The 24,525-nt window shown below is 44.7% G+C and overlaps 2 protein-coding genes across 2 annotated transcripts; both read left to right on the top strand.

Annotated features, from left to right (window-relative positions):
* The first annotated feature begins 5,425 nt into the window (after positions 1–5,425).
* LOC115510042 (eppin-like) lies at positions 5,426–12,368 on the top strand. The gene is made up of 4 exons (XM_030309508.1): positions 5,426–5,750; positions 7,675–7,806; positions 11,410–11,577; positions 12,061–12,368. The coding sequence occupies exons 1-4, from the start codon at positions 5,666–5,668 to the stop codon at positions 12,066–12,068; spliced, it is 393 nt and encodes a 130-aa protein (XP_030165368.1). The 5' UTR covers positions 5,426–5,665; the 3' UTR covers positions 12,069–12,368.
* Positions 12,369–14,185: 1,817 nt separating this feature from the next.
* Positions 14,186–19,017, top strand: LOC115509628 (WAP four-disulfide core domain protein 6B-like). The gene is made up of 4 exons (XM_030308960.1): positions 14,186–14,746; positions 16,170–16,301; positions 17,934–18,101; positions 18,752–19,017. Coding segments are annotated over exons 1-4 (393 nt in total). The 5' UTR covers positions 14,186–14,655; the 3' UTR covers positions 18,754–19,017.
* The last annotated feature ends 5,508 nt before the right edge of the window (positions 19,018–24,525 follow it).

Here is a 24,525-nt window from a genome sequence, read left to right on the forward strand (position 1 = left end):
GAAAACAACCAATGTTGGTGAGAATGTTAAGAAAGGGGAACTCTTTTGCACTGCTGATGGGAATGCAAACTGGTGCAGCCACTCTGGAAAATAATATGGGGGTTCCTCAAAAAGTTAAAAATAGAACTACCCTACAACCTAACAATTGCACTGCTAGGTATTTATCCAAAGGATACAAAAGTGCTGATTCTAAGGAGCACATGCACCCTAATGTTTATAGCAGCACTATCAACAATAGCCAAATTATGAAAAGAGCCCAAATGTCCACCAACTGATGAATGGATAAAGATGTGGTATACATAGATACACATACAAGTGGTGTGTGTACACACACACACACTGTAATATTACTTGGTGATCAAAAAGAATGAAATCTTGCCATTTGCAACAATGTGATGGAACTAGAGTGTATTAATCTAAGTGAAATAAGTCAGAAAAAGATATCATATGATTTCACTCATATGTGGAATTTAAGAAACAAAAGGGATGAACATAGAGGAAGGGAAGCAAAAATAAGATTGAAAAAAAGAGAGGGGAAACAAACCATAAGAGACTCTTAAATACAGAAAAGAAACTGAGGGTTGCTGGAGGGATGTTGGGTAGGCGGATGGGCTAAATGGGTGATGGACTTTAAGGAGAGCACTTGCTGGGATGAGCTCTGGGTGTTACATGTAAGTGATGAATCACTAAATTCTATTCATGAAATCATTATTAGACTACATGTTAACTAACTTGGACTTAAATAAAAAAATAAAAACAAATAAATAAATGAGGTTGGATTAAAATATGAAGAATGGATTCAGAAATATCATTTGTGAAGCAAAAACAATAGTATATTTAGAAGCAATGAAATGGAAAAAAAAACACGACAGGTTCTAAGAAAATATTCTTGATTAAAACAAAGCATTTGAGATAATTTTAAAAATTGTTGTTGGGGAAAAAAAGAAGTATAACAATATTTAATGAGTTTACTTATATTTTATATATAATCATATCTGAAAATGATGAGTAATTTGACTCTCTTGTTTCCCAATGTCATGACTTTGTTTTCTTGTCTTTTTGTATCATGTAGAGCCTCTGAAATAATGTTGAAAATAAAGGTAATGACATCTATCCCTGTCTGGTTCTTTATCTTAAAATCAGTGTCTCCTGCAGTATGAAATGTCATTTGTTGTGGGCTTTGGGATAAATAGATTTTACTGCACTTGGATGGTTTTCTTTTTATACATTTACTATTGTTATTGGATATTACTGTGGAATTTTATCAAATACACTTTAAGCATCTAATCATGTAATAATTTTCTAATTTGTTAGTATAAGAACTTATATTATTAAATTTCCATATGTTGAACCATCCTTGCACTCCAGGACTGACCTTAATCATATCGAGGGTATACTTCTATTAATACACCGAAGGTACTTTAAGCAAATAGTTTATTCAGAAATTTCACATCAACAATCAAGAGAAAAATAGGCCTATTACTTTTGTATGTTTTGCTATTGGAATCATATTACTTTCAACAAACTAGCATGGAAAACTAATTGGGAGGTTACTTATTTTTCCTATGATTTGTAATATTTTAATATCTCAATTTATTTTTATTTTCTTTCAAGTAATATATATGCCCAACATGTGGGGCATGAATTCATGACCCTGAAATCAAGAGTTGCACACTCTACCTACTGAGCAGCCAGGCACCACCTATGGTCTGTAATATTTTAAATAAAAATTTCCATAATAATATTTTAATAATATTCTCTATTTTTTAGGGCTACACAAAATTGAGCTCCAAAAGCAACTAGGTAAGGTTTCTTGTATAGTGGTATATTTTAAATAATTTTTTATAAATTTTTAATGTTTATTTCTTTATTTTGAGAGAGAGAGTGAGCACGAGCAGGGGAAAGGCAGAGAGAGAGAGAGGGAGAATCCCTAGCAGGCTCCACACTCAGCCTGGAGCCCAACACAGGGCTTGATCCCACAAACTGTGAGATCATGACCTGAACCAAAATCAAGAGTCAGATGTTGAACCAACTGAGCCACCTGGGAAACCCTATTTTTACTAATTTTTTTCTTGTACTTTACCTTACAGTGTATATAGGCTTTCTACCTCCTCCTCCGTAAATTTCGGTCTTTTATATGTTGCTAAAATTGATCCATTTTCTATTTTCAAATGTATTACCTTAAAGTATATAACTGATTTTGTACATAATTCTTTTTTTGTCTTTAACTTTGTTTAATATTTTCTTCAATATACTCATGTTTCCACCCCACCCACACTATCCACCAATCATTCAAAGCATTTACCACCTATCCATCCGCTCACCTAGCTTGCATTGAAATACCTTTAAACTTATTGATCTTTCCACCCATTCTCTCACTCATATATCCACCCACTTACCCTTCTCACCCACCTTCTTTCTACATATCCAGCTGCCTGTTTTATATCTAGCCTTTACTCATCTTTCATACAAACACATTCTCTCATACCTGTCAACATAGGTCTCCATCATTTCTACACCCATCTCCCCTCCATCCACCTAACAATTCACTCATTTACCTGCCATTCAGAGTTTCCATCAATTACCCGTTTGTCCCATTACTAACCTATCCATCCTTATGTTCAATCCAATCCATTTATTCACCCAGCCATTCATCCCCCCAGCCATGTTCAAGCATTCATGCACCCAAATATCCATGATACCCTCACCCATCCTTTGTATTCTTCCAACTGTATTCCCATTCATCATACTATGAGCCATCCATCTATCCACATAGCTACCTTGCTCATCCAGTAGTCTGCACCGAGTGTTTATTCTGGCCCTATTAATGTTCTAAACACTGGGTCCTAGACACAGACCTGTTCAGTGGAGCTCAGGGTTTATTTGAGGAAACAAACACGAAACTCAGTAACACACTTAGAGGCACAGAAAACAACACAGAAAGCCAAGCACAGGAAGCTTGATCAATGTCTTGGCCTAATTACAAGCAGAAATCTCCAGGTAGAGGCCATCTACCTTGGTACCCCTTGGAGTCCCTCATTCTGACCAGCAGATTGGTGCTAGAATAGAAGTGTGGCTGAGGTAGAGGGAGGGCACCATGACTGACCATCGGTGAGAGGAGATAAGGGAAGGAGGGCAAAGATCCACATGGATCCTTACTCAGCCTTCTTCAAGAAATTGAGTAAGGAAGGGGTAAAAGAGGTCATTCATCCTAGGCCCCCAAGACATAAATTTCATCTCATCTGCTTGAAAAGTGAGACCCTTGGGTGGGACTTGAAATTAGACAAGGCAGAATAGATAGAACAACTAGAAATTCTGAGTTTTCATTTACTTTCAAGAAAATTTAGAGAAGAATTCAGCCTTCCCTGGGGGCACTGGGAGCCATTTGGACATTTAGTCTCTGTGGGTCCCTAGCTTCTGTCCCCACTATGGACATCACCTTCATCCCCTTTGTGTGCACTATTCCTCCCTACCTGCAACTCCATAGTAAGATATGTTCACACCAATATCAGAAGGTTCCATAGTGACCTCTGACAAGAACTCAGATACTCCTTTCCCTCTTACCTTTATCTCAGACACTCACTCACTCGGTGACATGGAGTCATAATCTGCACTCCTCTGGGCCTTATGACCCCTCTAAGATGAAGAAATGGACGTGTGCCCTCAGAGTCCTTGCACCAGGTGGTTCAGCTTTGTATTCTCTCCTGGCCTGAGTATAGGAGGGACATAGAATAAGAGGGGAGGGACAGCACTGCTCAAGACATCTTGGTGGTTCATTAGAAATTCTATTCCCTGCTCCCTTTGTGGGGTTCAGTGGGATCCAGAAACTGATGGGATTGGACTGCGTGGTATAAGTGCCTGATATGCAGCTTTTTTATTTTAATGTAAGTGCCTGACACTAAGCTTTTGAGTGCTGAGGCATCCATTTCGAAGACATCCATATCGAATAAATGCAGCACCAGCTGTATAACACAGATATTAACAACACAGCTAGATAAGGAACCAGGCTGTCCTCACCCATGAAGTTCCCCCTTTGGAAAGGCCTCGAGGATCCCAGATAACAGACCACCCGAGTGACCCTTCTTCTCCCTCCCCACACCCTGATTCCCACTTTTATATGCTTTAAATTCGCCAATAAAAAGTGAATCCATGAAACCCTAGACATTCCACCCTTGGACCCTAATAAAGGCAGAGAGCCCCAGGTCCACACTTCCTACCCTTCTCTTTGTCCACAACCTTCTGTGTGGCCTTCTGGCATGCCATATACCCTCCAGGGCTTGTGAGTAATAATAAATTGTGTGCTCTGAAGTTCCCTGATGGTGTGGCAGAGGTAAGTCCTGTGATAACAATAAGAACCACAAAGGCTGGTCCAACCACAATGCTTCCCCATGGTGGTGGAGGCATGTCTGTCAAGGGAATGCCTGTGGGCCTCACTTTGAGTAAATATGCCCCCAAGAGTGTCTCGGGCCTTCCTAGCTGAGAATATCACTGTCAATAGGCTGAGACACACACCACAGATTCCCACAGGGGGCTCTGTCTGTGATCCTAAATTTTGTGACCATATAGTCACTCACTGATGATACAGCTGGCTTTGTCTGGCTTCTGCCCATCGTGTAGCACAAATGGAGAACAACTTGACCCAAAGTGCAACAGCTAGTTGAAGAAAGAAACAGGGACCCTACAGACAACATTTACTCTCTAAGGAGAGTCTCTCCCTCTACCGGGACTGACTGGCTGGCTGGCAGGCATTGTGGAGTCCATGTAGGAATGCTGCCAAATTCTCCAGCACCCTCTCCAGGGCCCTTTCACCAGTCCAGTCAGAAGCCAGCAACTCTACTGTCTATGCACTTTAACTGGGGTGTGGTCTCTCAGGCAGGCCTCCCCATTTTACAGTTCCTCCTCAGACAACAAGATGCACCAGATGGAGGACACTCACTATAAACTCTGCTGACATTCTCCACTGCTCTCAAAGCAATATGACCTTGACAAACAGTATCTGAAAATTCTGCTGACAGGCTCCTCCTCCCTCACACTCCACTCTGTGGTAACATATTTACTCTTCGGCCTTTGTCAAAGAATATGAACTACCCAAAGAGAAAAGGGAGAAGGTTGGATGAAATGGTGGGAGAGGGAGAAAGAGACACAGAGACCATGAGAAGCCCACAGAAAAAGAGAATAAGGCAGACACCAACACAGAGAAGCACATCTAAACAAAGAGATACCAAGACATCCATAGAGATACATTGTCAGAGATAAACAAAAGGGGCATAGCAGTTAATGTGCAGATAAAGTGGAAAATGAATGGAGAATGAGGACATTCCGTAACTCTCAAAGTTATCAAGACCCCTGGTGGTGGCATGTACTCCTAAGTTCACATGGAAAGTGAGATAAGCTTTGTCCACACCCCACGGTAGACCAGAGGGCCTAGCCTAGCCCGGGCTGTTGAGCATCATGAACCATCCAAGAAAAGACTCTTCCCCAGAGCTGTGGGCTGTAGATGCCAGCTGGCCACATTGACGATCTCAGGAACTTGGCGTTCCCAGCAGGATAAGAGGTGTCTGGCTTGACTCCAGTTCTCACATCCAAGATACTGACTACTGAAGAAATAGGCTGGCCAGACATTTTCATATTCTGGAACCACTGAACAGGCCAGCTCTTCTTCAGAATGGCGTCTTCTAGACTTTTGAGCATCCTGGTCTTATCCGCCTTTCTAGTGAACGTCCAGGGTTTCGGTGACTGGATCTTTCCCAGTAAGTAGTGGGGCCTCAGCCTTCACGCTGAAGAGAGGGAGGGTGCTGGGAGAATGAAACAAGAACAGGTGCTAAGACTTGAGTTGCTTCCCACCATGTTAGCCCTGGTCCAAGGTTGGGAGGTATTTGGAATATTTCTTCCAATTTCCCCCTTTATGGAAATGCCCTCTCTGAATGCAAGAATCTGGACCTGAGGCAACCCCCAATTTCAGCCCCTTTGAAGTAGAGGGTCGATTGGGAGTGGAAGGAAGAGTCACAGGATCTTGCATTTATGGGAGGGGCTTTAAGAATCTGGGAAGTCTAGGGGATCTTCCCCTTACCCCACAAAAAATAGCCTCCTTTCTCAGGATATTATCTCTATCAACTCCTCATTCTTTCAAATGTAGTCTTATAAAGTATTCCTGCATCCCCAGGGGTTCCCTACCTTTGGGATAAAAGACAGTATCCAGAAGTTTCTTTGAACTGAAGACAGTAATCCTCCATGACTATAGAGTAATAATGACAATTGGTTACCATTTAGTCAACATTCAGAAAGTAGGGAGTTAGAGAGATCTGGAGTCAGGCATGGTGGGTCCAAACTCTGGTTTCACTGTTCAGTAGCCATAAACTAGGGCAAGTTAGTTAGATTCCATGTGCTTCAGTCTCCTCCTGCACAAAATGTGGATGTCAGTAGAACTGACCTCTTAGAGGTATTAGGAGGATTATGGGAGATAGCATTTAAATTTTTTTTTTATTTTATTTTTGGGACAGAGAGAGACAGAGCATGAACGGGGGAGGGGCAGAGAGAGAGGGAGACACAGAATCGGAAACAGGCTCCAGGCTCTGCCCAGAGCCTGATGCGGGGCTCGAACTCACGGACCGCGAGATCGTGACCTGGCTGAAGTCGGACGCTTAACCGACTGCGCCACCCAGGCGCCCCTAAATTTTTTTTTAAGTTTATTTTTGAGAGAGAAAGTGTGAACAGGAGTAGGAGAGGGACAGAGAGAGAGGGAAAGACAGAATCCCAAGCAGACTCTGCACTGTCAGAACAGAGCCCGATGCAGGGCTCGAACTCACCAACTGTGAGATCATGACCTAAGCTGAAATCAAAAGTTGGACACTTAACCTACTGAGACACCCAAGCGCCCTGAGATAGCATTTAAAATGCACAGAAAAGTCCTTGGTGTATGGTAAACAGTGGATAAACGTTAGTTAACATTGCTATGCATCAGTTCCTATGATTGTAACTTTACGCACTTTGTCTCATTTCCTCCTCAACAACTTTGTAAGGCTAAAACAAGTTTACAAGTGAAGAAACCAAGGTTCAGAGAGGTGAGTGGTAAACCAAGATGTAGAATTTAAAAACCCAACTCTCTGACGCCAGGGTGAGTGTTATTAATCATTGTGCAATAGCGCCCCTGGGAGGAACTCCAAAACACTGACTCCTCAACCAGGCCAAAATGACCAGATTAATTTAGACCAGTGGATTTCAATGGGCGATTTTGCCTTCCAGGGGACATTTGCAATATCTGCAGATATTTTTGATTGTTAAACTGGAGAGTGCTATTGGCTTCTGGTGGATAGGGGCCCGAGACGCTGAACACCCTACTGATAGGGGCCCGAGATGCTGAACACCCACAGGACAGCCCTCCTCCTCCCATAAATAATGATCATAAAGACTGGCAAGTTTGAGAAATCCTGCATTAGAGGGGATGGGGCTAAGGGGTGGAACTAGGGATGGGGTAAGAAGGTAGAGAGTGGTCAGAAGGGAAGTCAGTGTAGGCAGTGCTTGGAAATACATGAGAGCACCCTAAGGAAAAGGACTCCTGTGGATGAGCAAAGAGAAAGCAAACATCCCTGACTTTACAGAGTTGCCTTGGGTTGGGAGAAGAGTGGACACTGTGCCCTCTAAGATTCACGGTTGTAAAACTGTCCTTTCCTTTAGGGAGATGCCCCAGAATCCAAGAGAAATGTGAATTCAAAGAAAGGGATGAATGTACGAAGGACAGACAATGTCTGGACAACAAGAAGTGTTGCATCTTCAGCTGTGGAAAAAAGTGTTTAGACCTCCACCGAGGTAATACTAGGAGCCTCAGAATAACCAGCCCCTCTGCCCACACCCTCACCTTCTGCCCACCTGTGTAGCATCATCCCTGCTTTACTAAGGGCTGGTCTTTCAGCAAGATTGCTGGACGGGGAGACCTGTAATTTACATCCATCACTGCCCCTAATATTATGTGTGACATTAGGTAGTATCTTCATCCAATCTGGTCTTTGATTTCCCCAAACAGAATGTGAGTGTAGGATTGAAGCAGATAGTCTCTTGGCTGCTTTCACTCTTATGGTTTTCTTTTTTTGTTTATTTCTAACTCATGATTTTCTTAGTCTCCACGTGGCCATTGTTGGCACATTGTTGCTGCAAGTGATAAGTAAGCTATTGGTATTTACCAGCTTTTTGTTGCTGAGGGGCTGCCTCTCTGCTTCTCTAAGTTCAATTTAGCACCAGGAAACATCCCTCGACTACTGCAGACCAGAGGGTTTTTCCTTTGTTCCTGCGATCTTAACTCCATGCCCATCTTCTTGGGCTCCAAAAAGACTATCAAAGATTCTTTACTCATTTATTTAACAAATATGTATTCAGTATCTCTGAGAGTCATAATGGGATTTGACTCGTGTGGTCAAGGAGGTAAGGAAGGCTTCCATGAGAAAGCAAACCTGAAGTTGAGTTCAGAAGGATGGGTAGGAAATTTAGGCAAAGAGTGGATGGGAGGGATTTCAAGGCACAGAGAATAACATGCACAAAGGCTCAATGGTGGGGCTTAGAGAGGCCAGACAGCAAGAATGTGTATGAGCACGGCATGAGGGAAAGGATCTGGTGAGATAGGGTCTGGTGGGCTGACATCTCACTTTGATCCCAAGAGCAATGAAAATCCACTGAGGTGGACAGTGATGCGATCAGGGTTTTATCACTAACAGAGGAGAAACAGAATGTCTTGAAGGATTTCAGGAAAAGAGGATATGGTAGCTTGGACCAGAGAGGTAGCTGAGGGGATGGAGAAGAGTGGGCTGTGTTTGAAAGATGTCTAGGCAGTAAAGTAAGCAGGACTTGACAATGAACAATGGGGCAGAGTGGGCAAGAGGATGGTGAGTTGTTCATTTGCCTAAAGGTGAGGGTTTTTGAATCTAGGTTTTCTGAGTTCAAGTCTTAGTTTGTCACCAGCCTGAGCAAATTAACAACTTTCTCCTGTTGTTCCTCACTTTCCCCAGATAAGAAAAGAACCAATGTTAAAGGCTATTTGGAGGATCAAACAAGATGATGCACAGGAAGTGCTTAGAGCAATTCCTGGACACAATTTAGCCAAGTGACACATATTAGCTTAAGTTATTTGTTTAGGGAGTTCCTAAAAAGCAGAGGCCATGCCTTTTGTCTCTTAAAGCATCTTGAGGGGCACATGAGTGGCTCAGTGAGTTGAGTGTCACACTCTTGGTTTCAGCTCAGGTCACGATCTCGAGGTTCGTGAGTTCGAGTCCCACATGGGGTTCTGTGCTGATGGTGTGGAGCCTGCTTGGGATTCTCTGTCTCCTTCTTTCTCTGCCCTTCCCCTGCTCATGTTGGCACTTCCTGTCTGTCTGTCTCTCTCTCAAAAATAAATAAATATTTATTTTAATAAGCATCTTGCACATAGTAGGTGCTCAATGAATGGCTTATTCGGTTCAGGTCAGGGTGCATTTTGTTTTACCCTCAACGTTCTGCAAGATCCTATTCTATGCCAGACCACCTGCTAGGAATGGGGCTCCAAGATGAAATCAGACACAATCTCTGCTCCCTTGGAAGCTCATGACCTCATGGAGAAGACTGAGGAGGGAATCCATTGACAACCATGCACAAGAGATTCAGAAGCATGGTGGAACAATGAAGGATCGGTCCAGGAAGCTATGGGGGTGTGGGGTTTAGACTGGAGTCAGTGACATCACAGAGAGCTGATGTCTGAGGAAGGTTTTGAAGGGAGAGTGGGACTGTCGCTAATGAACAACAGCGGGGTGGACAGAGGAAATGAAAGCGAAAGGTGTGGAGGTGTGGGATACCATGGGGTGTTGAAGGTTGCAGGAGCATGTACCTCAAATGGTACTGTGGTGTCAGGTGGTGGTGCAGAACCACAAGCGGGAGCCAGGCTACAAAAGGCTTGTGGGTCAGTGGAAGACTTTGCCATGAAGTAAGGTCCTAGCTGTGGAATGACATGATCAGCTTTGTTTCAGGTCCAGTAGGTGCTTCCCTCTGGCAGGCAGAATGAAGGACTGATTAGAAGGGCCAGAGACAGGGCCAGGAAGATCAGTTCCAGGCTATCCCAACAGCCCAGGCATGAGACACCAAGATTTAAAGAGAGTGTCAGAGAGGTGAGCTAAGAGGAGGATAAAAATCAGCAGGACTTGCCTGTTCAGCTATGGGAAGTTTTCCCTCATGGAACTCAGAGTTGAGTTCAGATCTACATTCATTTGCTAGGGCTGCAGCAACAAAGGACCACAAACTGGGTGGCTTAAACAACAATATATTGTCTGACAGTTCTACAGGCTACAAGTCCAAGGTCAAGTGTTGGCAAAGCAGGTTCTTTCTCAGGTTGTGAGGGGGAGAGTCTGTTCCACGTTTTTCCTCTAATTCCTGATGGTTTGCTGGCAATATTTGGCAATCCTGGGCTTGTAGACTTCTGCCTTCAGCTTCATCTCTCTCTCTCTCTCTCTCTCTCTCTCTCTCTGTGTGTGTGTGTGTGTGTGTGTGTGTGTGTGTCCAAATTTCCCCTTTCTATAAAGAAACCAGCCCTGTTGGATTAGGGATGCATCCTACCCCAGTATAACTCATCTGAACTAATTACATTTGCCACAACTCTATTTCCAAATAGGGTCACATTCTGAAATCCTGAGGATTAAGATTCAACATACAAATGGGGGCGGGGTGAGTAGGGAGAGACACAATCCAAACCATAACAGGACTGAAGCTAACTGAGGGAGGAAAGGTGCTGGACCATCTAAAATACTAGTCCCTGGCTTCCCTGAGTGGACTTCCCCTTTACTCATGATCCCATATTCTCTCTTCCTGGCGTGGTTTAGGGGGCAGAGTATGTGGTTTATAATTTGCCATTTCCAAGGCACTTCCATATCTTTAATCCATTCAGGATGTATTTACTGAGCAGCTACTCTATGCCAGGCACTGCTAGAAGCTGCACATTCAGATATAATCAAGGAGTTCACAACCTCGAGTGCCATGAAGGCAGTCTCACTTGTACCTCAGGATGGCTCTGTGCCACAAGCAAGGTGAGATTTTGCATTCCCATTGTACAGAAGAGGAAGTCAAGGACAAGACAGGTAATGTGGGAGGTCAATACACACACTGATTTGGGAGCAGAGCCTTCAAATTAGTGTCCTCACTCTCAGGAAGATAACAGGGACAGTGACCAGAAGGAATGGGAGAGACCGATGTTCTCCGGGGATGCAGACACCCAAACAGCTCCACTCTGGGGTCTCCCTACAATGTGCACAATATACCAATGGGTCTGGGTTCCTGAGGTGTGAAAAGGTGAAAGGAGCCTGCTCAGTTTCATCTCTGGTGGTGTCCAGGGGTAACAGTAACAGCTCCTTTTTTGAGGGGTGGGCACTCTTATTTCTCAACTCTGGGGTCTCCCTACAGACATATGTGATATGCCCAAAGAAACTGGCCCCTGCATGGCCTTTTTTCATCGTTGGTGGTATGACAAGGAAAAGGGTACCTGCTCTAGGTTCATCTATGGTGGCTGCAAAGGAAACAATAACAACTTCCAAACCAAAGACATGTGCCAGAACATGTGCTCCAAAAAACGTGAGTCCTTGGGGCTTCCCAACCTCATTAGGGCCATGCTGAAAGGTCTGGGTGTTGGTTGCTTTGTTCAGGGTTGGCTACGTCCTTGGCAGACCAGTGCTGGCAGAGCCAGCTCCACTTGGGGGGTAAGTATGCACCTGGCAGAGGGTTGGATAGCAGCTTTCTGGGAATTGAGTTTGGGAAGGGACATGGTCATGAATCAAAGCTGGCAAGTATGAGGGATGGAAGGAGGATGCAGACATGATGAAATCCCAGAGACCAACTTCAGAGAGGTCACAAGACATCCAGATTAGTGCTGGATTGCCAGCAATCTGCTCCCAACCACATCCAATTCCGCTTTTAAGGAGGAAGCCATAGCTCCCCAAAGCAAACCCACTTTGTTTTAACCTGCTGTGCAAAGATATACGAGCATAACTTCAAGACTTGTTCTGAAGATAAGCTGAGCCCAAGTGCTTAACTGATCCTGTCCTACATTCTCTCCAGGCCTATAATCCTCATTGCATTAAGGATGTACCTGAACAACCACCAGGATTTGGCTCATGATCCAAGGCTCTGTCTGTGTGCCTGACCAATGGTCCACGCTGGTTTCCACTGTTCTACTCTCACATTCCAAGACCTCAGCTCTTCCCCTTACGGAGCCCCAGGATCTGCATTCGCCTTCCTCTATCTCAGACTCTTAAACATGGTATCATTCTGTTTTGACCCATCTCTATGCTTCTTTTCTTTATGTCCAATGTCTAGAGCCCCCTGCATAGCTCCCAATTTACCCCAATAAAGTACTTTGTGTAGTCCTGTGCCTCTGAGGCTGAATAATTCACATCTGTTGGTACATTACACTTTGCAGAGAATAAAGGGTCACTGAGGCCTCTTGTGACACAATGAAAGGGAGGGGAAACAGTCAGCTCTCGAGAGCTGAGAGCTCCAGGGACATTGTCCCCCTCTGTTTCTTCAAAAAATTGTAAGATCCTTTTAAGACAAAGGTCTTTGGGCATTGCCTTAGTTTGGATCCCCCAGAAACTAATCCTGGGACAAGGACATGCGTGAAAACAGTTTACTTGGGAGATCTCTCAAGACACACAAGGTGGGGATCGGGTAAATGATACAGGCAAGAGAGGAGTCGACTATAAGCTGGTTACCGTGGAGGGAAACTGCAGCTTATTCTCCCAGGGGCCTTGTAAGGAATGCTGTAAAACATGTGTCCAAATGTCTGCATTCATCTCCAGTGACGGGGCAGTTGAGTCATTTAGTCATTGATTCCCATTCCTTCCTGGATGCCTGGGGGTATTAAAGCCCTTGCTCTTCCAGACTGTTCCACATGCAAGCTTAGCAAGATGTCAGGGAGCCAGAGAAAACCCATAGCACAGAAGTAGAGACTCTGACACTTGAAGTTGGAAGCTGTCTCTAAGCATTGGGTGTCATTCGGCCACAAAAGGAGCAAAACACTAACATATGCCACAAAAACCGAAAACGTTACTCTAAGCAAAAAAAGTCATACACAAAAGGTCACCTACAGTATGAATCCATTTTTATGAAGTATCCAGAATAGGTAGATCCATAGCAATAGAAAGTAGGTTAGTGGTTGCCAGGGATGGGATTGGGCTGGGGGGAAATAGCAACTGCTAGTAGGTATGAGGTTTTCTTTTGTTTTTGCTTTTGTTTTTTAAGTTTCATTTATTTAAGTAATCTTTACACCTGACGTGGGGCTTGAACTCACAACCCCGAGATCAAGAGTCACATGCTCTTCCAATTGAGGCAGCAAGGTGCCTTCTTTTGGAGTGATAAAAATATTTTGGAACTAACAACGGTGGTGGTTACAGAACATTGTGAAGGTACTAAAAAGCCACTGACCTGTCCTCTTAAAAATGGTTAATCTTATCTGATGTGAATCCCACCTCAATTTTTCTAAAAGTGGGTTAGGAAAAACAAAAATGTGCACCAGGTCTGTCTCCTGTAGCTACAGGTGAAATCAGAGGCAAGCCAAGAACATGCCTTATTAAACCTTCAAACCTTAAGTTGGAGAACCCAGTGGAAGAATCTTCACACCCCATAGCTGCTGGTTCTGATGTCATAACTGATAGTTATTATTTCCCTCCTGCATCAACCATTCCAAATTGCACCCAATAATAGAGGCTTTCTGTTGGTGCTGGCATCCTCTCCTGCTCTCAAAGCAGCATGATCTTGACAAATACTTTCTGAAGATTTGGTCCAACCTGAGATAAACCGGTCTCCTTCCCCACATGCTACACATGGTAATACCTTTACTTTTTGACGATGGTTAAAGAAAAGGGATGGCCCAAAAAGAAGAAAAAGGAGAAGGACAGAAGGGAAATGAAGGGCAGGGAGAAAGAGACCCGGAGGGAGACTCACAGGAAAAGAGAAAAAGGCAGGCACACAGCAAAAGGAGGAAGCACAGAAAGAAGAAAAATAGGAGCGCCTGGGTGGCTCAGTTGGTTGAGTGTCCAGCTTCGGCTTGGGTCATGATCTCGTGGTTTGTGAGTTCGAGCCCTGCGTTGGGCTCTGTGCTGACAACCTGGAGCCTGCTTCAGATTCTGTGTCTCCTCTTTCTGCCCATCCCCCGCTTGTGCTCTGTCTCTCTCTCTGTCTCTCAAAAATAAATACATAAATGTAAGGAAAATTTTTTAAAAAAAGAAAGAAGAAAAATAAAGTGTGAGAAAAATAAGGAGACAAATAGACATGTCAGGAGAAGGGTAAGACTGGAAAGAAAACTGGAATATTCTTGATCTCTAAACTCCACTGGAAAATGGAAGATGCTGGAATTGAACTTCCCTTTCTCCAAGGGAGTCTAGAAGTCCCAGACAATCTTTGCCTCTCTCCCTGGTTGACCAGAGAGCCAGAGAGCCGCAGCGAGCTGAGGAGTAGGAGCTGCTTTTCAAGAGTTCCTTCCCCCAGGGTTGGCGCTGTGGGTGCCAGCTACTCCCACCGGTGGCCTCGGGGACTTGGTGTTCCCCGGCACAGGAAGTGTGGCTCCTGTGCCAGGACAGCCAAAGATCAGAAGCAGGAGCTACTGCGGAGCAGTTCCTAATTTTCGTGCCAGCAGCCAGGCCAGTAGCTCTTAAAATGGGGCCCTTGGGACTTGTGCCAGTCCTGGTACTATTCATCCTCCTGGGGAGAGTTCAGGAGCCTGAGCTGGTTGAGGGGTTGCTTGGCAGTAAGTATCAGGGACTAGCCCTCCCAGTGGAAAAACGGAAGTTTCTGGGAGGGAGAAACAAAGAATTCTACAGAGGAGGAACACTTCCACCTTCAGCCTGGGACCCTGGGCAGGAGAAATGGGAGATATTCTCAGTCCTTCTCTCAGACCCCAAACTCCTGGTCAGATGCATTCCACGAGCACAGGGACCTGAGTCTGTAGCAACGGACTCCCCCACTGTCATTATGAGAGGGATTCCTTCTAGACCAGGGGGCCATAAGATGGACTAAAAAGGTGCTGGAACCTTATGGACCTTTCCTATAAGAAAGATCCCGCCCCCAGCACCACCCTTAGCAGCTTTAAATCTCCCAGTTGCAGGGGCGCCTGGGTGGCGCAGTCGGTTAAGCGTCCGACTTCAGCCGGGTCCGACTTCAGCCGGGTCACGATCTCACCGCCCGGTGAGTTCAAGCCCCGCGTCGGGCTCTGGGCTGATGGCTGAGAGCCTGGAGCCTGTTTCCGATTCTGTGTCTCCCTCTCTCTCTGCCCCTCCCCCATTCATGCTCTGTCTCTCTCTGTCCCAAAAATAAATAAACGTTTTAAAAAAAAAAAAATCTCCCAGTTGCAGCCCCAAAAGTCACCCCATACCCACACCCCCAGAAGGTCCTTGCTTCTGGAGTTAAAGAATGGTCTCTGGAAGTCCCTTGAAATGCGGAAATATGAAGATCCCTTAAGTAGCAGCTAAAATACACTGAGCACTCAGCAGTGAAGCCATACATTGCAGGTTCAAATCCCGGTTCCTCTCCTCAGTAGCTGTGTGTGACCTGCCTGTGCTGCAGATTCCTCTGTTTATAAAATGTGGATATTGATAGGACTCACCCATAGAGGTGTCATGAGAATTAAGGAGAAAAGGACAAGGGACAAGGGCACAGTAAGCATCTCGTTAATATTAGTTATCATTATTATGCCCCAGGCAGCTTGACGATGGCTTACAAGATTTGTCGCCTAATCCTCAAACCAACTCTATAGGCAGAGGTCCAGAGGTGGAGGTCCAGAGATGATGCCTGTCATACTAAGGGTTGCACAGAATTCAAAGTCCAGCCACTTGACTCCACAAATGGAGATCTCAGTCACCTGGAGGAGCTACAGCACTCTTGCCCCCACCCAGGGAACATCCAAATACAAGAAAGCCAAGTGACCAGAGTAGTCCTAGTGGAGAGCATCCTATGAGTGGTGGGGTTGGGGGTAGGGCTGGGTGTAGGTACTACATGGTGAGTCGTTATCGGGTTGGGAGTGGGGACAGTGATGTGAAAATCCTGAGCCATCTAAAGGTCACTACCTTCTGGGGACGATGGAGTGAAAAAAGGCTTCTCTAACTCTGCAGTGGTGCTCTGGGCCTGGCAATGGAGGGTTCTGGCCTCCCTTCTTCCCTTGTTTTCTCCCTCAGAGAAGTGTCCCGAAAACAAACCACCATGCAGTTTCAAAGAAATCGACCACTGTGGGAGGAAAAAACGTTGCTCGGGGAAGATGAAGTGTTGCAAGTTTAACTGTGCAAAGAAATGTGTAGACCCCGATGAAGGTAACACACAAACCCCCTGAACTATCCAGTGCCCTCACTCCTGACCCGCACTCTCTGCCCATCAGCACTGGCATTGCTGGACCCCTCCCCTTGAATGATGGCTGGTCTCTGACCAAGAGTCTGGATGCATCTTCTGCCTGACACAAATCCTAGCAGTGCTGGACTGGGATGGAGTTTATTTCTTTTCTCCCCTATTTAGGTATGTGGTGTGAGTAACAGAGATTTTCCTTTATGGGCCTTAGTTTCCCCATGTGTAAGAAAGATATAGGCATTAGACCACATGGTCTCTTGGCTATTCTTCTGCGATCCTCTGAGATGTCAAGGAACCACGGAGGTCCTATCAAATGCCAACATGGCATCAGGAGATATGATAGCTCTAAGAAACAAGTATCTTTCCAGGCCTCTTTGTCTATATAAATCCAGGATGCCTTCCCTAACCATTTTTGACCTCCTACACTCTTTCTGCTGTGCCCATATGATTGAGCTCTAAAGAGGACCATCAAGGACTATTCATTCATTCATTCTTTCTTTCAGCAAGTATTTGCTGGTGCCTCTTACACCCATGATGGTCTCTGCTTACTCAGTATAATCCAGGGAAGCAAGAAGGTTTTCATGGGAAAAGATCCAAGATATAAGATCAGAAAGATGGGTTGTAAGTAGGCAAAAATTGGAGGGAACAGCTTTCAGGCACAGGTAATAGTATGTGCGAAGGTCCTGTGTGAGGAGATAGCATGCTCAAGTCTAGAAAGTCTAGAGACCAGAGAGCAAGCGTGCCCGTGATAAGAGAGAGAAATATGAGGATGGTAAAGCCAGGCTAGGTAGGCAAGACTCTGACAACGTTGGTTTTTGCCAGCCAGAGTAAGGGATCTTGTCTTGATCCTACAAGCAATAGAGTATTTATGTTCAAATCCCTATGTCATCTTCCTTAGGGAAGTTACTTAGCCTCTATGAGCCTCAGTTTCCTCATCTGCAAAATGAGGACCATAAGAGGACCTACCTCATAAGGTCATAGGTTAATATGTGTCAAGTGCTAAGAACTTTAATAAATACTGTTGTTGTTATGCTTTAGACTATGAGGTTCTAAAGAACTCTATTTGTACTTTGTAGTATTGTGAACAAAATGGTTACTCAATAAGTATTTCTTGAAGTGCAAGATATATATTCCTAAAGCATCCTCTCCATGCCAAATTATCTGCTAGGAACTGGTGTACCAAAATAACATAAGGTGCAAACCTCACATTCTGATGGAGGAGTCAGAAAATATGAACAAATAATTACACAGAAGTGATCACTATGTGTGCAAGATTGAAAACAAGAAGAGCAAAAATTTAAATTTAAAAAAAGCAATAAAGAAAAGCAAAGAGTGAGGAATAGGGCCAGGAAAGACATCAAAGAGTTTGATGTCTAGGGATGGTTTTGAGGAATGAATAAGATTGCACCTAGTAAGCAAAAGAGGGATGGCACTCCAGGCATGTGCAAAAGCATGGAGGAGTATAGCGGCATAATATTTTTAGCATGTTCATGTAGCTCTAAAAATATCATGCCTTACATTGTTCCAAGCCTATCCACAAGCCTGGAATATTCTCTAGCAAGGCAGAACCCAAAGAGTACTGCTCTGCAATCTCCCTGCAGACGTATGCAGTTTGCCCAAGGAAGTTGGCCTCTGCCTGGCCCTCATTCCACGCTGGTGGTACAACAAGGAAACCAGACGTTGCTCCAAATTCACCTATGGTGGTTGTGCTGGAAACAACAACAACTTCCAGTCTGAAGCTGTCTGCAGGTCCATCTGCCCAGATGTGTGTAAGTCCCAGGGGTCCCATCTCCCAAGCTCACTTGCACCAGTGGGAGGTCTGGGTGTTAACTGGTCCATTCCAGGAAGTTGGCAGGCCTGGAGCTGACAGAATCAGTCCAATCATGAGATAAGAATGCACCTTGCAAAGGGTAAATAGAGGACGTTTTGGGAAAGAGAAGGTGGGAATAGAAGCAGTAGTCAAAGGGAAGTTGGCAAGTAGGAGATGGAAACGGGATGCAGAAAGTGGAAGCACAAGTGGTGGAGTGCCCAAGACCATGTCAGAAGGAGGCCCAGTGAACCAGCCCAGAGCCCAGGGCTGGCCACCATGCACCATCACCCGTCCTCTTCATTTTCCTTTTTAAGGTGATTATAGCTAGGACAACCACACGCTTTATTGACCAAACAGAGAAAATTGACAGTGAAAGGGGATGCCATTCGTTACTACATTGGGATAACAGGCTTAAACTGGGTCTTGACAGGAAAAGACGGAGCACATGATCACCCTATGAGCCCCCAAAATCACTCCACTTCTGTTTTCTCTTCCTGTGAAAAGATATAAATATGACCCCATCTCCTTCTCTCCATTAACTATAGGATTTGGTTCCTAAGGTGAGTATGGCCCAAGCATCTCATCCTTTTCTATTCTGTTATCTTGCAGAGTCACCAACTCCCTGGGCAGGATAAAGAGAAGTAGAACAACCTCCAGAACTTGGTTGTATTCCAGGCCTCTCTCCATGTGTGCCTGACTGATGCTTCTTATTGGCTTCCTCAGCTGCCAAGACATTGGCTGCTCCAAAACCGAACCCCCGCATTTGCTTACTCTCTTTCCTCCAGCTCAGCTTCTTTCCAAACATAATGCCCTTTACCCTTTGGCCCTTTCTCAGTGTGAGATCCTATCTCTTCAACTCTCGGGGCCCCCATGTATCCTTCGGAAGCCACCAGTTTTCCCAATAAAGTTTTCTGTGAGGTCTGGTATCTGTGAGAATGAATAATTCACATCTACTCCTGTGCAGTGTTCGGAGAACAAGAAGTCATTGGGTCCTCCAGGAACACCAAAAGAAAGAGAGAGGAGTATGGAAATCCTGCAAAATGGGAACTCTGGTGACCCTGTGGCCCTGGGAAAATTGTCATAAGATGCTTAGGAATGGAAGTAGGTTTGCTCAGATGAGGGATCATGAGGCTTGATCTCCATCAACTTCATGGTAGATCCATCTCCAAAAAGGCTCATAGACTCGTTCCCTGAGCTTTCAATAAAGGATACACTTCCAGAGTCCAGCACAGTCACTACAAATAGAAGGTAACTGGGGAGAGGCATGAGAGGAAGACTTAGGAAAAGCAAAGAAAAGATGCAGAGGAAGGAGGAAGAAAGGAGGGATGAAGGAGGGAAAGACACAGTTTGAAAGCAGGGACTCACAATTCTTTCACATACTTCAGTCTAGAGGTAGAGTCCACATCCTGTCCCTTTGAGTCCAGGCAAATGCTGGGACTGTTTTGACCAGGAGAGTAAAGCTAGATGATGCTGTGTGACTTCCAAGGATAGGCCAGGAAAAGTGCTCTCAATCCTCTCTGGATGCTTGTTGGGGGTGTGTGTGAAGCAGCTTCCACGTAAGAGGTTCAGCTACTCTGAGACAACCATGCTGGGGAGGCCCAATCATACACTCTGGCCGAAAGCCCCAGAAAAGCTCTACCTGAGAATCAGTGTCACGTCCCAGCCACATGAATGAGCTTCCACCAAGCAGAGCTTCAGGTGATTGTGGTCCCAGCAGATATCTGGCTGCAACCAGGTGAACACCCCAGGAGAGCACCACTGGGCTGATTCCCTCCCAAAGTACCCACCCACAAAATAGTGAGAAATAGAAAATGTTTTGGGAAATTTCGTTCGCTGCAATAGGTAGATAACTGGAACATATGGAAAGGAAGTAGAAGGAGGAGGAAGGTTAAGGAGGGGAGGGATGGGGGAGAGGAAAGGCATGGGGAAGAAGGACAGGGGTCCCCAAAGGACTGGGCAAGATAAGAAGGTGCCAGGCTTGAGGATTGAGCCCCACAGCAGGAGGTTTGGCCACCACCGCACACCAAAACCTGGATGTATCTTTTGAGTAAGTGCATTGTTTTGTACAACTTGAATCAAGAAGCTCTAATGAAAGTCTGGGGTCCACTTACTGTTCAGTAGTTCCTTTCCTCTCCACATCGCTCAGTTTCACCCTCTTTAAAAAGGGCTGGTTAAACTGTTGGGTATTTCTGAAAATGCTATTGACAAACACTTACATTAGGTCATTTGGGGTGGGCAGGGGCTGTCTAAAATACAGGTCCTTCAGGCCTTGCAGACACCATCCAGCCACAATTGACCCCACCGTGTTCTTCGATATCAAGGTGGAATGCAACCCTTTGGGCCACATGTCCTTCCAGCTGTTTGCAGACACAGTACCAAAGATAGCAGAGAACTTTTGTGCTCTGAACACTGGGGAGGAAAAAAATAGGTGATAAAATTTTCTTCTTTCACTGGATTATTTTGGGACTATTGGCCAGGGTGGAGACTTTACTTCACATGCCATAATGGCACTGGCAGCTAGTCTGTCTATAAGGGGAGAAATCTGATGGTTAGAATTTCATCCTGAAGCATACAGGTCCTGGCATCTCATCCGTGGCAAATGCTGGACTCAACAAAAACAATACCCAGTTTTCCATCTGCACTGCCAAAACTGAGTGGTTAGATGGCAAGCATGTGATCTTTGGCAAGGTGAAAGAAGGCATGAATATTGTGAAAGCCATGGGGCGCTTTAGGCCCAGGAATGGCACAAACAGCAAGAAGGTCACTGTTGCTGACTGTGGATAAATCTAATAAATTTGACTTGTGTTTTATCTTAACTACCAGACCATTCCTTCTTTAGATCAGGAGAGCATCCCCTCACCCCCATCTTCTTGAAATATCCTATAAGCTTTTTGTTCTTTTGTTGCAGTTCTATGGGTTCCGTATTTTCCTTACTCTCCTCCAAGTCTAGCTGGGTTGCAGAGTTAAGTTTATGATTATGAAATTAAAACTAAACAATAACAACAACAAAATAAAAATTGGGTCCTCAAGACACCATAAATACGCATTTTTAACAAGTAGTGCCAAGTGATTTTAAAGTTTCAGAATTTGTGGATTGGATGATAGTTAAGGGCAAATCCACTGATAGGGGTGGGAAAAGGGCTTAAGAAGTATCTTGGTGCTTGCTCCTTTTACAGAAGGAGATCAGGAGAAAATATTAAAATCATTAGATGAATGTTAGAATCATTAACAGTGGGAGCATTGGGGAAAGATTGTGTGGAAGACCCCCAAGCCCTGCTAATCTGGCAGTTTTGCAGAGTGACCATCTAGCCAACTGGCTCCTGTGTGTGGCATCTCCCACATTTACGTGGCCCTTGCCTGCACACATCTGTGAGAGTTAGTCTCCTTTCCTGGGAAACCTCTTTGTACATCTTTATGATTCAGACCAAATTTTCAAGTCATCACTGGTCGACATCCTGTGGGAAGAACACTTATCTTGGAATAAAAATATCCAAATACAAATCCCAACTTTGCCCCTGGTTGAATGTATGACCTGGTTGAGACAGGGTAGGGTGGAGGGATGCTCCTCTCAGGACCTCAGTTTCCTGTCCATGAGTCGAGGGTGATGGATTAATAATGTCAAAGAGTACTTCTCAATTTGAAGAACTATGGCTGTTCAGGTACCCAGCCAAATCTGATAAGGACCTGAAGTTTGTCCATCCCATTAGTACCTCTCAGTTCTTGATTACGTTTACATACATGAATGACTGGAACAAAATAATTCTGCCCTAGAAGGTCCATGGACCAGAGCAGTCCTTGGAAATGGCCAGAGTGTGCTTTGCAGTTGACAGTGTCTTCTCACCTGCTGTCCTCAGGAATGAACTCAAAGCCCTCAGGGGCTGAGCGGAGGGAACACTCTACCTTACAAGGTCCTCAGTGGAAGATGCTGTGTTTTTTTGTTATCAACGATTTTCTCATTACTCTGCCCATTAGAACCCAGAGGACACCTCAAAATAGAATCTTTGAGTGTTTCTCATGGTGTCATACAGACCCAGGACCCCTTATCTTCCCTCTCTTTATTCTCTCTTGGAAGCTGTCTCCAGAGCCAAAAATGCCCAGAGGAAGCTGGAGATGATTTGGAAACTCAGGAAATGTTGAGTTCCGCAGCCCCAATAACTTTCCTTTTTATTTTCACACGTGTACAAATGGAAGCTTCTAGTAGGAAATAGACTCGTCCAAGACCTCACAGCAAATCAATAGCAAAACTGAAGTTAAAATTCAGGTTTGAAGAGTAACAAGGTGTTGCCAGATTTTACGGCCTAGTTGGAAATCAGGATGTGTATAATGGCTCTTTGTTAGCCATTCCTACATCTTAATCCCATTCCTAAATTGAAGAAGTCCCTACAGGGAGTCTTGATATGAGGTAAAACCAGAATTCCACTATAAAAGTTGAAAGAGCTAGACCCCCTATCAGTCAAGGTTCAGTAAAGGTCACAGAAACTATACTCAGTATCTCAAACAGAGAGGATTTAATGCTGAGAATTGGTTACACGAGCACTGGCAGTGGTAGGGAGTGCGTCCATGACTCCAAGATTTGAGAGAATAAATTATTTGGGAATCTCAGACCTAGGCGCTCATAAAAGGGGCCCAGGCACAGCTGGAGCTCACGCCTCTGGCAGGACAGAGAGACGGGGGCTGTGTGGCTGGGGCTCAGTCTTCTAAAATGCACTGTGACTGGCGTTCAGACCTCCGAGGGGAACCTGGCTCAGATAGTGCTGGGCCCACTGGGTTGGGAGGTGCATGCAGCTGGTGCTGGTGTGTCTGGGGAGGTGCAATACATGTGGCTTGAAAACTGCCAAAAGGATCCAGAAGCTGGAGGTGTAACTGTTTTTTGCTGTTGGAGACGTGCTGACTGGAGCCAGAAACAGGAAGAAAAATCCCATTTCCCCTCATTTCTTTCTTTCTTTTTTTTAAACCAGGTAAAATTTATTTATTTATTTATTTATTTATTTATTTATTTATTCGTTTAAAAAATTTATTTTCAAGTTAGCTAACATACAGTGTACTCGTGACTTCAGGAGTAGAACCCAGTGATTCATCTCCTACATATGACACCCAGTGCTCATCCCAAAAAGTGCCCTCTTTAATGCCCATCACCCATTTAATCCAGGCCCCCACCCCAGAAACCCTCACTTTATTCTCTGTATTTAAGAGTCTCTTATAGGGGCGCCTGGGTGGCGCAGTCGGTTAAGCGTCCGACTTCAGCCAGGTCACGATCTCGCGGTCCGTGAGTTCGAGCCCCGCGTCGGGCTCTGGGCTGATGGCTCAGAGCCTGGAGCCTGTTTCCAATTCTGTGTCTCCCTCTCTCTCTGCCCCTCCCCCATTCATGCTTTGTCTCTCTGTGTCCCAAAAATAAATAAAAATGTTGAAAAAAAAATAAAAAATAAAAATAAAAAAAAAAGAGTCTCTTATGGTTTGCCTTATCTCTATTTTTATCTTATTTTTCCTTCCCTTCCCCTATACTCATCTGCTGAGTTTCTCAAATTCCACATATGAGTGAAATCACATGATAACTGTTTCTCTGGTTGGCTTATTTCATTTAGCATAATACACTCCAGTTCCATCCACATCATTGCAAATGGCAAGATTTCATTATTTTTGATCACTGAGTAGTATTCTATTGTGTGTATATATACCACTTCTTTTGTATCCATTCATCAGTCAATGGACATTTGGGTTCTTTTGTATCCATTCATCAGTCAATGGACATTTGGGTTCTGTCCATAATTTGGCTCTTGTGGATAGCGCTGCTATAAACATTGGAGTGCATGTGCCCCTTCAGGTCTGCATCTTTGCATCCTTTGGATAGATACCTAGTAGTACAATGGCTGGTTCTTAGGGTAGTTCTATTTTCAATTGTGATTGATTCTTTGATGTCTCTTTCTGTTGCCTCATCTCCCCTCATTTTACTTTTTCCCCTCAGTTTCTTCTATGTGTCTCCCATGCAGAGTCTAACTAGACGCAACTGGCAAAAGAATGAGGGAAAACTCAGTTTTCACAGTCCCACTGGCTGCATCACAGAGAAGAGTGTGAAAGGATGGGCTTACAGCTGAGAGACAGTAGGTAGTTACTAGCATAGGCACTCTCCCTTGAAGCCTCTCTTGCAGCTACGAAGTAGGTACTTATCGTGGGCTCAGCCAATCAGACACTCCCACATTGAGCAGACATTGAACTAGGAGCCAGTAGGCAAGGAAGCAAGGCCAATGGAGAATTCATTCTGATGGCAACAGTGACAACAGACAGCCTCATCCTTTTTCTGGGAACAGTACTGGCAGGGATGATGGTGATGGCATTGATGGGGCAAGACAGTACAAGTGCTCAGTGTTCTGTTCACTGTGGCTTCA

This window comes from Lynx canadensis, chromosome A3, assembly GCF_007474595.2.
Source record: "Lynx canadensis isolate LIC74 chromosome A3, mLynCan4.pri.v2, whole genome shotgun sequence".
Lineage (NCBI taxonomy): Eukaryota > Metazoa > Chordata > Mammalia > Carnivora > Felidae > Lynx > Lynx canadensis.

Bases quoted from the DNA above. Each gene is read 5' to 3' on its own strand.
- LOC115510042 (XM_030309508.1), top strand. From the start codon at position 5,666: ATGGCGTCTTCTAGACTTTTGAGCATCCTGGTCTTATCCGCCTTTCTA. The intron at 5,751-7,674 runs GTAAGTAGTGGG...CCTTTCCTTTAG, and splicing joins CGGTGACTGGATCTTTCCCA to GGAGATGCCCCAGAATCCAA. The intron at 7,807-11,409 runs GTAATACTAGGA...GTCTCCCTACAG, and splicing joins GTGTTTAGACCTCCACCGAG to ACATATGTGATATGCCCAAA.
- LOC115509628 (XM_030308960.1), top strand. From the start codon at position 14,656: ATGGGGCCCTTGGGACTTGTGCCAGTCCTGGTACTATTCATCCTCCTG. The intron at 14,747-16,169 runs GTAAGTATCAGG...TTTCTCCCTCAG, and splicing joins GGTTGAGGGGTTGCTTGGCA to AGAAGTGTCCCGAAAACAAA. The intron at 16,302-17,933 runs GTAACACACAAA...ATCTCCCTGCAG, and splicing joins ATGTGTAGACCCCGATGAAG to ACGTATGCAGTTTGCCCAAG.